The 13,207-nt window shown below is 37.9% G+C and overlaps 1 protein-coding gene across 1 annotated transcript in view; it reads left to right on the top strand.

Annotated features, from left to right (window-relative positions):
* The window catches only part of PDZD8 (PDZ domain containing 8), a 37,760-nt gene that overhangs the window by 10,121 nt on the left and 14,432 nt on the right, over window positions 1–13,207 (top strand). Inside the window, exons 2-3 of the mRNA XM_081192844.1 lie at window positions 5,398–5,520; window positions 7,197–7,299. Coding sequence (XP_081048970.1) covers window positions 5,398–5,520; window positions 7,197–7,299 — 226 coding nt within the window. The remainder of the gene's footprint in view (window positions 1–5,397; window positions 5,521–7,196; window positions 7,300–13,207) is intronic.

Here is a 13,207-nt window from a genome sequence, read left to right as displayed (position 1 = left end):
CTAAGCTGACTGGGAGAAGGCCTGGGAGGATAGGGAATGTATGAAGTAGAGTGTGCCCAGAGGCTAGGCAAATGAAGAAAAGCAGGGTGAAATATATGATCCTGAGGGAAAGGCAAGTATAGGAGCCAAGAGGCCAAAGGAAAAGCATTGGGGATGTGGGTGAGGGAGCCAAGAGGTCATGGGGTGCCAGATCTATGTCCTGAGAGGACTCCTGTGCCTTTAAGAACTGCGTTGAAGTGAGAATTCTGCCAGTTATTGCTTCTAGTCACTGCAGCATTTTAATTTGAAATGCAAGAGCAGTAATGGAGTACTTGATTTTACTTCACATCTTTGTCACAACACATCTTTTAAAACTGGGAAAATATTCCTTATTTTCTGTGAGGGGCAACTGCATATCACATGCAAATGTGTGTTCTTAAAAATGAAAAGCACCCTCTGAAATCTGACTGGGGTGTGTTTGTGTATATACTTAACCCCTTTGCCTGCCAACCATCTACTCCAAATCATATCTTCCTCCAAACTTATTTTCCACCATGGACGTGCGAGTAGCAATGCCTAAGTACTCTTGTAAACTTTTATATGGAACCTTTCAAGGAGGGAAAGCTGCTGGAGGGGTGTGTGGAGATTTTGTAATAATTCTGTTTTAAACTTCCCCCACTTTTCTGCTCAAAACAGCAGCTCCTTGTGGCTGCTTCTTTCCTCCCCACATAAAGCCCTGTTCACATGCATTTGTGTATGTACTTTTTAGGGCTGTTTCAAATTTCTTCCTACATTTGTTCTTATGACAGTAATGGGAAGATAGTATTTTCATAACTTGAAAGTAGTCAGACGTACGTTTAGAAGATACATTCATCAAACCTCCAAACTTCTGTTCAGCAGAAACATCTTTGTAACTCGATAATGGTCAGGGGTGTCAGTCAAGGACACATCATTTTACTATATGTTTCTTAAAGATTGTGTGAAAGAAGAAGTAACAAGAGTCTATTTTAAGTTTTATGTGTTTTTACATACTGCTTCTGCAATGTTTCCTCACTATGGTAGGATATATAAGCAGCTAGCCAAGAGTTAATAACTGCAATAACTGTTATAGCCTGATTTTATTCCTGTTACATGGGAATAAACACCACTAAATTCATTGGGACACATGCATTCAATTTTTAGCCTTTAGTTAAGGTTAAATTGGCAGCACTAAATTACTGTTTTTGATGACATATTTTAAGAACTCAACAACTTAAGAGGTTTTCAAAGGTGTTGTATGTTGAAAATATGAGACAGAATAGTGGAAAGTTTAATGCTGAGTCTCTGTCTCAAAAGGATAAGAGAAATCATTTTATTTTTATAGTCTGATGATGGCAAGCATCTTTCCTGGTGGCAGCTAAAAATAACAGATATATTTAGGAAGCTATGCTTGTTTATATAATAATGTTGGCACACATTACTGAAGTTTTAACTGGTCATACCTTAGAAATTAAAAATGAAAGCAATCATAAGTACATTTAATTAAGAAGCTCTATTTAACTCAGAACTTTCTGAGTATAACTTTCATGTATAAATAAATATGAAGAGGATTGTTCAACATCTGTCTTATGTATTCGCTAGAGGGACTTCCAAAGCAGGTCAGGCAGTGTAGTTTAGTGGGTAGTGTTGGACTAGGGCTGGAGAGATTCTTTTCATATTCTACTCTGCCATGAAGCTCATTCTGTGACCTTGGACCAGTTATTGTATTGAGGTCTAACTTACATCACAGGGTTGTTTTGAGTATAAAATATGTTAGTTCAAGTGCACCAGTCTGATCACTTTGGAAGGATGGGATAAAAATGCAATAATAAGTTATAGATCGTTATTCTATTTAAGATAGTGCTTGATTGAAGTATTCAGCCCTCCCCAGTTTTGTAGGTTTGGCAGATGGTAGCTGGGTTAACCTCTTCCCAAAATTGTATTAATCTTCTAGGAGGGTGGGTAAATTTAAAGAATTGTCAAGTTGGTGAAAATTGAAGTTGATGACAAAGACTAACCATTTGTCATCCTCTTCAGGGGTGGTGCCGCACTAACCATGACAAGTGGATTTGTTGAAGCCTGCTTATTCTTGAAACAATCATGTATTTATATAATATATTATTGACACACATTACTGAAGCTTTGACTAGTCGTATCTTACAAATTTAAAATGAGCGCTACAGTTCAGCTAAACCTAGCTGTAGAACAGGTTCTGTATCTTTTGCTGGTGGAAAATGGATCTGCCTAAAATTGCAAATCTTCTTTGTCTCAAGAAAATCCAATTTTAAATTATGCTGAGCTTGAGAATTATTTTAAATTGAATTCACAAGCTGCTTCATGGAGACAGTTATTTATTTTGGGGAGTTCCGTATTGAAAAACATGCCAAATTCCATTCTGCTCTCTTTGCTTTTAAACTTAAATAATATGCAATGGGTATCTTGACAAGGTTCTGTAAACTGCATTGTGAATGCAGATAAACATCTGCACCCTTGGTTAGAGTAGTAGAGCACTGTAGTTCTGCAGCAAATGTAGCCATATGATCAGTTATCAGATCTGCAGGGTGTAAAATGTATTGCAATAGTTATATTGTATATGCCAGGCCATAGTAGAAGTCTGTGTTATAAACTTACTGTCTTGGTAATAGTGTATAAACATTAGCTTCTAACAAAAATAACTTGTACTGATTATTTCCAGTACAAGTTTGCTTTTCGGAAAACACTATCCCACATGATAAGGAGGAAATTGTTCTGAATGGCATAATAAAATGATACCATTGTAAAATTTGTTAGTCTTTAAGTCTAACACAGCTGCCCCTCTGGAGATCATAAGGGTTTGTTGTGCAATCCTGTCATTTGATATTCCCCTTCTCATAGAGGTCAGTGAAAGGACACACATAAACTCATAATTTCAGTGGCACAACATTGACAGATAGTTCTGATTAGAATGTGTTAGGAGTTATTTTATTTCTTTATGCTGTTCCTGTTGAGAAAACTATTTTTCAGCAGTTATTCCAATACTAGCATGCTAGTATTGTATCCATTAAGATACTAGCATGCTGGTATCTGCATCCATTAACATTTTATGTATGCAAAGGTGAGCAAATTAATGTGAACTCTGCTTAGAAGGATAGAAGTCTATAGTAATTTTATCTTGGCATTTACTTGGCTGCATCTGGTTGTAACAATAAGCTATGGTTAAAAACTGGATTTATCATTACATGAACAAGCCGAGGTGAACTGCCTGTTCAGTTCTAAAGAGAATAGACGCTTTCGCTTTCATTTTTAACTAACCACAGGTTGTTGTTGTTGTTGTTATATTTAAAAAACCCAATTTCATACTGCCCATTAGGTGACAGAATCCTAGGGCAGTTTACAATTGCACATTAAAACAGCAATAAAACAAATTCTAAATCAGTCTTCCAAATAATTAATACAACTACACAATTAAAATGAGATGTATAGCTGCAGTAAACTGATTGCTTTCCTTGTGGCTGATCTCACCCAGAGATTCTGTTTTGTTCAGTATTCTGTGAAGGCCTGGGCAAAACGCTGTCTGGATGGCACCAGAATTACAGTAGTGAAGGTACATTATGCACCTTTCGGAGGGGGCAGTTCAATAAATGTGTGCACTACAGAGAAAGCCCTCTCTAGAATCACTGCTGAGCTAAGCTGTCAATGAGATCCAATGGCTCAGGCAGGCTGATATAGGCAGAAGCACTCCTTCAAGTATTTGGTTCCAAGTTCTTTAGGACTTATAGGCAGACATCTGAGGCCCAGGGCATGAATTTTGTTAGAACAAATTTATAAACTCAAAAAAGCAGCCAGTCCCTAGTCCCTCTGAGGCCCAGGGCAAGTGTACCCGGCTGCTTCCACTTCTGCACAAGCCTGCTTATAAGCTAACAAACACCCTGAATTGATCCCAGTAACATTTGGCGATGAGTGCAACACCACTTAGAATCCTTGCAGCTCTATTTTACACTAGCTGCAGCTTTCAAGTATTCAAGGGCAGTCCCTTGTAGAACATGTTAGAGTAATCTAATTAGAAGGTTACTAGGGCATGGGCTGCTAGGCTATCCTGGTCTAGGAATGACCATAGCTGGCAAACTAGCCATAAATGCTGATAGACACTCTTAGCCATTGAAGCCACACACACCAGCACCTATACCATCTGACCGGCTTATGGAAAAATAGAGTCACGTTTCATCAGTATATTGGTGATGCTATGCTCCATACTTCCTCAATAGCTCTCACCATGGTTTCATTAAACAGCAGTGGGAACAGAATAAAACCCTGCAGGACTCTTCTGCTTAACTGTCAAGGCACCTAGAAGAAGTCTCCCAATGTTTATTGTCTGGAGACAGCCCTGCTGGAAAAACACCCACCATATCACAGTGCCTCCAATCCTCAACCTCCAAAAGGACACTTAGGGTCAGTGGTATCAAAAAGCTTTTGAGAGATAAATGAGGATCTACAAGGTTGCACACTCTGTCTCTCTCATAATAAGTCATCAACCAGGGCAATTTTAGTGCCGAACCATGACTAGAGTGGGTCTGAACCAAACTAAACTGTGGTTAGTCTTAAAGATAGATTACTGAAACAAGCCAACTTCAAACCATAGAGTATAAAGAATAAGGTGTCTTGAGGAGGCAAGCCATATGCAACTTGTTACTCAGTAAAAATTGAACTTCTGTGGATAACTCAGAAACTTTGTCTGAGCCTCTGGAACTTCCAGGCCCAACGGAGATTTTAGGGATCCCAAAATATATTGATGGAAGAAACAGATATTTGCAAATCATTAATTTATAACATGAATAGGCTGGCTGACTTTAGTTTCAGTAGGGTAAAAAGTGGCTTTTGCTGTTGCAACAAAAGCCAGCCTCAACATCTGGCGATAGGGACATGGCCATTCAGTTCTAATCCGCATGTCAGGCAAATACCTTATTGCAGGGATCGGCAAACAGTGGTCCACAGTGTGTCTGTGAAGAACACTTAATATTTGAGTTCTTTGAACTTCAATGTATTCAAATTGTAATACAATAAAATACAATACAGTGGTACCTCGGGTTAAGAACTTAATTCGTTCCGGAGGTCCATTCTTAACCTGAAACTGTTCTTAACCTGAAGCACCACTTTAGCTAATGGGGCCTCCTGCTGCTGCCACGCCGCCGGAGCACGATTTCCGTTCTCATCCTGAAACAAAGTTCTTAACCCGAGGTACTATTTCTGTAATCTGAAGCGAATGTAACCCGAGGTACCACTGTATTGTATAGTGTTACTTACGCAGTTGCTTTGTTCTTACAATCAGACCTTTCATCTCTTCGTTGCAGTGTGTAAATTTTGTATGCTTTTTTCACCTATGGGGGAAAGTTTTTAACCTATTTATACATATATTTTGACTAGGTTCAAGCCGTTTTTTCCATTTCAAGTTGTGCCACCTGAAGAATTTAGAGATTGGAATCTCAGTATACAAAATTTTTCACTAACTGAAGGACGACTGAAAGTTTCCTTAATAGAATGTTCAAGGTATGTTCTTGGTACTCTCTGCATGTCTGGTTTCACTGAATGTCTTCCATTGGATTTCCCTTGTGGATTGTGGAATGTGACTGTGGCTCTTAAAAACAAAATGAGTTTGTTAACCAACACTATTTAAAATTAATTCCTAAATATGTGTTCCTTTACATTAGTTTGCTTTTCTCTGCTAATTACAAAGACGATTAGGAGCTGTTGCTCTCAGCTTCTATTAGCACATTTTCTTCTTTTCTTTTCTTTTGTATCTTCTTTTTTTTGTATCTTCAAAAATGTATTTCAAATGAAGAATACCTTTTTTCATTTTGTTGGTGTTCTAAATGGAGTCGGAATAGACTGTAACTGTAACACTGCTTCATGCTTAAGTATTAATGGTGCAATCAAGTGCTTGCTGTGTTCAGTGTGGTTTACTGCCATGTTAATTTGTATAGAAGTACTTCCTTAGCACTTCTTGAGCAAAAATGAGTAACTCTGTCAAGCAGATCTTTAGATAGCAATTCAAATTTAAAATGTATTGTCAACCCTTAAAACTCATAACAATTGCAATTACTGATCTGGTCTACTGAAATCTAAGGCTGGTTGATTTGGAGGCCGGGGATGATTAGCTTTTTGTTATGAGCACAGCTTTGTTTAGTGGGTTCTATAACAGAACAAATATTCAGAGTACTTGTTGACAGTTGCACTTACAACATCAAGTTTATAATACTAATAGCTCCCTGCCTCTGATATCTGCAAGGTTTTAATTGTTGAAAGACTCTAAAAACAGAACTGATGATAGGAGCTGTCAAGCAGATGAAATACAGATAATTCACTTGATAGAGTAATGTAAAGTATAACATCAAAATAGCAGACAGCAGTATATGAATTACATTTTATCCGCTGGTATTTTAATATTTTAGTGTGCAAGACAAATCCGTCCTCCTTGCTGATGAGTCCTTGCAGAGCTACAGCCCAGCAGCTCATGGCAATGGGATTGAGAAGGACTATTGGGCCTGATCCTTTTGCCAGCTCTAGGCTGCAGACTGTGCATGATGCTGTTGTGATATGGTAGTTAGACTTACTTGGGATCTGGTAGATCCTGGGCCGGCTTTTAAATATGATCATTATTTTTTCTTCCTATCACACCTCTTCTGTGATGGTGTTAGGTGTGCATGCCAGAATATGGAAGCATGCATGTCTTGAGTACTAGGCTGTTAATACGAAATTGATCAATTAAAATATGATCAATTTTCTTCATTCTTTATCACTGTTACATATGTAGTAATAGTGCAAGATTAAACTTTCTGCCTACTTCAGTGTGCATGTTATGTTTTTGAGAAATTGAGAAACTGCATCTGAACAAGTTCATGTATCCTCCTTTCCCACTAGAGGGGGCAAGTGCTTTATAAAACTTCTGATGTTACTTGTGCTACATTTGTCAAGTAGAATCATGTGGGCTTAGCTATACATTCAAGTTATTTAATATTTTAAGGGGTTCCTTAATATGGGCAAATGTTAAACCAATTACGAACAATGAATGATGGCTTAAAATATGTGTATCTGAAGAAGTGTGCATGCACACGAAAGCTTATACCAAGAACTAACTTAGTTGGTCTTTAAGGTGCTACAGGAAGGAATTTTTTAATTTTAAAATATATGTTTGTGTTAATGCTACTGATATTCTTGTGTTGCAGATTACTTATTTTTGGATCCTATGAGAGAGAAGTATCTATTCATTGCACATTTGAATTGGGTGAAAAAGTTTGGGAAGAAAAAGAAAGATCTTTTATCAAGACGGTAAATTATATATATGCTATTTTATATTATTTTTATGTGATGGCTCATATTTCCCCTCATTTCACTTAATAACTTGACAAGCAAGCACAATTGAATACAAAGTACTCACTTCTTGTCTCTAAGAAGTTCATGAGATAAAAGCAATAGGAAACCCCTCCACCTTTAAGAATATGTACATGAAATAGCTATGTAACCTTTTACCCAATTACATCAAAAATTTTGTTTAAATAAATACCACTGAAATAATACTATGAATACAGTGTATCAGAATATTAAGGGCAGGATCTATTTCTCACACACTCACCTACACCGCTCCCCACATTCTTTGAGAGAGATTTCTGTAGATCCCAATGGAAATCTCCCCTGTCAATTCTTGGGCCAGCTAATGGACATAAGGATTGGCCCTTGTGCTCTTCCTGTACAGTTGTTGTTTTCCTCCCTGGGCCCCTGGCCTTCAAATTACAGTCATACCTTGGAAGTCAAATGGAATCCATTCCGGAAGTCTGTTCGACTTCCAAAATGTTTGAAAACCAAAATGCGGCTTCTGATTGGCTTCTAAAAGCTCCTGCAGCCAATCGGAAGCAGCGTTAGCCCTATCAGACATTCAGCTTCTAAAAGTAGTTCGCAAACCGGAACAGTCACTTCTGGGTTTGCGGCATTGAGGAGCCAAAACATTCAGGAACTAAGCTGTTGGACTTCCAAGGTACAATTGTACTTGAATCCCAATCTTTAGTAGTGGGCAGATGTCCGAGGGAAATAAGCAACACTTGGTGAAAGTGCGGGAGTCGCATTGGTCTCCCTATTCTGTGTATCAGCTCCTTTTTGCACAGAGGGCCAGTAAGGGGAAGCAATCTGAATACATCTGGAAGTTTCTGCAGGATTTCTTTTGCAAATAAATACCACCTGCCCACAACCCAATTGCGTACTTTGTAAATATGTGTTTCTTCCCTTAACATACATAGTAGTTACATACATTTCAACACCAGATGGCAGTATTACTACACATATAACTAGACAGCAGGAGTAGGAATTAGACCAGCAGGAAAGAGAGAACTGTTTTAAAAGAAGTTAAAAACATGATGATTTGTGTGTTGTGTTTTAACCTACAAGATGTTTATTCTTGGCATTATGGTGATACCAGAAACCAATTGCTCAAATTGAAAAAATGTGTAAAACCAGGGTGGATTTGATTTAAATCGAATAGATTTAAATAACGATTTAAATTACTAGTCAGCAAGGCTTGATTTAAATCATTTTTTACAAAAAGGTTCAACCCTGCTGGCATCCTCTTAATATTTACAACCAGAGGAAGGTTTCATTTTTGAAATAATAATTGTTCAGCGTAGTTTTTAGTTACATCAAAAAATTACTGATTTGGTTATACCTATCAGAAATACATAGACAGATAATTATGAAATTATTGGTTATATTTGGACAACTTTTCTGCTGTACTTTATTGGAAGCAGAAGAATAATCATTTCCTTAATAACAATTTAAACAATTTATTTAACTAAAACAATAACATTATAGCATATGTATCTATGTTTGTTAACCGATGTGGTTAAACAATTAAAAAAAAACCTTAGACTATTAGCACACATGAAAAACTTGAAACAAATCCTCATTTCCTGATGAATAGCCTTTGGGCTATAATGTAACTTAAATAAAAAACTATCTTTAGAAAGATTTTTCCTCCAAAAGCATTTTATTTTAAAAATCCAATTTAATTTTTTTTTAAAACTGATTTTTAAATTATTATTTTTAAAAAAACTTTGATTTTTTATCCACCCTGTTTAAAACTCACTCAAGCTGCTAGTGAAAATACTCAGATTCTCCTTTACGAGCAGAACAGTAGTCTGGAACATGAGTTGGCAGGGGACAAGATTAAGTTTGCAAGGAATTGAGACTTCAAGCTAGATGAGTACTAAGGAAATATTTTATGTGTGGTGACATCAGTCAGGAGAGAGACAGAGGAAATGTGTCCTTGTGACTTCTCTTTGACCTCTCAGTGGCTTTTGATACCATTTGGGCATGGTATCCTTCTGGAGTGGCTCTCTGAGTTAGGGGTGGCACCGCTTTGCAGTGGCTCTGGTCCTACTTGGACGGTCGTGTCCAGAAGGTGGTGCATGGAAAGTATGTTGTCAGCAATATGCTGATGACACACAGCTCTACTTTTCCTTTACTTTTGTGGATGTGGCAGTGGATTTGCTAGACTGTTGTCTTGCCTTGGTAATGGACTGGATGAGAGCCAAGAAACTGAAGTTCAATCCAGATATGACAGAGGCATTGTTAGTGGGTGGTTCCCTGGACCGGATGGATGGGAAATTGCCTGCTCTTGATGGGGTTACACTCCCTTTGAAGGAGTTGGTATGTAGCTTGGGGGTACGCCTGGATCCTTTGCTGTCACTTGAGGCTCAGGTGGCCTTAGTGGCATGGAGTGCCTTCCAACAGCTTCGCCTGGTGGCACAGCTGCGCTCCTGTCTGGGCAGATATAGCCTAATTTCTGTTGTCTATGCTATGGTAACCTCTAGTTTACATTACTGGAACGCATCATAGGTGGGGCTGCCTCTGAAGATGGTTTGGAAACTTCAGGTGGTGCAGGCGGCCAGGTTGCTCACTGGGGCAAGACAGTTTGAGCATATTACACTGATCCTGGCTCGACAGCACTGGCTGACAATTAGTTTTGTGTCCCAGTGAAAGTGCTGGTTTTCACCTATAAAGCCTTAAATGGCTCAGGATTGCAATACCTGAAGGACCGACGCTCCCCATATGAACTGACCAAGACCCAGTGATCATCATCTGAGGCCCCTTCTTTGTGTGCTGCGAGGGTGGCAACACGAGAAGGAGCCTTATCTGTGGTGGCAAAGCCAGTGACAACACTGTAGAGAGAGGTAGGCTATCTTACACAGAGTATCCACAGGATCAGATGAAGCCACAGCCCTTCCATGCAAAAGTAATATTTGAATGGTGAGGATAGGCGACATAGCTCCATGGCAGAGCACATGCTATGTAAATCTAAGATCCTTGGTTCAATCCTTACAACCTCCATTGTAATGAGAAATATTCTGATTTCCCCATACCACTGCTATTTTTTTAAATGTACACCTATAAACACTTATGTAGAAATTGATCCCACTGAAATAAATGAATTGTAATGGATTAGCATGTGAATAATGGTCCTTTGTGACCTAGAAACTAAATCACAGTATAGGGACCTCAAATGTCATAAGTCTGGATATTTTCAAACAATTTCTTGTTTTGCAAGTTGACAGAAAGAGCTAAATTTGTTCATGGGCAGTTGACAAAACAGTTTTTTCTTACTATAAATTGTCCTCTATAATTATTTCCAGTTGCAAAATACCCACCTTAGGTCTTGCTTTCATACTTTTGTTATGTAAGCAGTGAGGATAAATTAGACAGCTTGATGTACAATGACTAAAAATAGTGAGACTTTAATCAAATCATGTCCCTTTACATATTGGTGTATAATTGATTTTGAACAAAGATTCTAGGTTATTAAACCTGTCTAGTGCATTACTTCAGATGTCACTTACAATGGAAGATGGATCTGTTTCAAGCAAATTTATATGGTGCATGGGCTGCAATTTTCCACATTGCCCCTAATATGCTAACATTGCAAATAAACCATTACATGGAGAAACCAAATGTACAAACGTATTAATGGGAAATAGTTGTGGTTGCACATGGATGCTGTTGAGATAGTTTGGGCATGGTAATAGTGAAACTGCATGTAGAATCAATACTATTATGTAACTCTGCAAAAGTTAAATACTTCAGATAAAATATTGTACATGAGAGGTCGCTACATATGGGGTTTCTGGATTTATTTATCCAGTTCAAAGTTGAGATTAATATGGTAGGTGAACCTATGAAGCTGCCTTACACCAAGTTATCTAGCTTGGTATTTACACTGCTGGGCAGCAGCTACAGGGTTTCAGACCAGAGTCTTGCCTAACCCTACCTAGAGATGACAGGAACTGAGCCTTGGACCTTTCCCATGCAATGCCCATAACCTATAACCAAGCTACAACCCTTTTCATATGTTGTTGGCTATGGAATATACAGTAGTTGTTGTGGTTGTAAATTTTCCATTTTCCATTACTAGATTGATTTTAATCAGTAGTTGGATATGAAGTAAGGCAGGACTTTCCTTTAGACTTTAGATGTTCTCCATTAAGTGACATTGAACAAACTATTTGTTAAAACTGAAACCTGGAAAATTAAACTAGTGTTAGTCTTTTTTCCAAACAAACAAATTGTTGAGTCTCCCGATTAACAAAGACTGCATTTTCATTGAATACCAAACCATGTTTTAACATTAACAGAATGAACCATAGTAAACCTTGGGTTTGCCTGCTATCTGCTCTCCTTTCTCGCACTGCTCTGAAGAGATGGTTTTGCTTCCATTGTAGACTAAATGCAATTGGTCATGCTTAGCCTTAACCACTTCCCCCCCCCCATAAAAATAGGTGCCAGTACTCACCATGAAGTTGTTAGAGTAAGTGCCACACTTTTTAACCAAAAAAGAGAGGTGCCAGTACTGCATACCCTTACGTCCCCCCTGAAAAAAAGCACTGGCCTTAACTATGGTTAGTAGAAACAAGCCATCTTTGAACCCTGGGTTATGCAGCTGACTTGCTTATGCTAAACATAATTAAGGTTAGTCACGTTTTAGGGTTTCAACAAAGCCAAACTATAGCTAATCTTAAACAGAAGTAGATGCTTCTGATCTTCAGTTGGTCACTTTAGAGGAGGAGGAGGAAGGAGTGCACAAGCTCCTCATACTGCTTTCTCTCATAATGCTGAAACATAGTTTAGCATTATGTGCCAACTGGGTTAAAGAAAACAGTCTTACTATATCTATCTACCTATTGGTTGGCAGATGAGGCATTCTGAATTGAAATAGCTATTATAAAACAAGCCAACTTAATCATATGGTTGAATTGATGTCATCCAGTAAATGGCCAACACTGGAGGGTACCAAAATTGATGGCATTCCTAGAGGGTTATTAGCATTAATGGCTAGAGAAGACAACTGGGGTACATTATGCTGCTACTTCACTGGTAGATGACTACAAGGAACTCTGTTGTTGGCTTGAGCTGGACTTTCATGACACCCAATGTAATAAATATATCAAAATATGTAACCTTATTGGGTCCTCTTTTAGTTTTTTTTCCCCCATTGCAAGAAATTGCAGTAGGTGTGGCATGATACATACTCTAATGAAATGCCATTTTTTCAACTACTTGGTAAACTTGAAGTAGTTGTGAAATAATAGTGTAAATAGACTCAGTCAAATGTCTCTCAGTAATAGTATTTTAGTGAGCTTACTGAAGTCTGCCATTTCAGTCTTTAATCCTGTCAAAGGAAAGAACTGAGATTAAGGCAAAAAACAAATAAAAAACCTTCCATTTTTGAAAATGTCACTTTTTATGAAAATACCAAGTCTTGTAAACTTAGCATTTGAAAATACAATGGGGGATAATTTTGAGACTTGCATAACTTTCTGTAATCCATATTGCATGTAAAATGGAAAGCTGTCTGCTTTCTCATGTCGAGCATTAACTATTTGGCTTACTTAGTAACTGCCTTGATTTAAAGTTGTTATATTCTGCTGAAATAGCTTTCCTCTATCTTCCCTTTCCTGGCAACAGTTGCAAGCATTACCCTGATGTGCATATTATTATTATAATAATGTCTGCAGTCATATGATATCTGTCCTTTCCCTCCAAGATCCTTCCAATAAATAAAGGACACAATTTTGTACATACTGTGAATGCACCAAGGTGTGGTTTTTTTTAGCTGAACTTGGCTACTTTGGATGAGGAAAAGTCAAGGTGTTCCCAGTCCTATTTTATGTTACAGTTTCCCCTTTCTTAACTCTGT

This window comes from Podarcis bocagei, assembly GCF_964188305.1.
Source record: "Podarcis bocagei genome assembly, chromosome: 4".
NCBI classification, from domain to species: domain Eukaryota; kingdom Metazoa; phylum Chordata; class Lepidosauria; order Squamata; family Lacertidae; genus Podarcis; species Podarcis bocagei.
The sequence above is the reverse complement of the archived record's forward strand: the minus strand, read 5'-3'. Positions and strand labels throughout refer to the sequence as shown.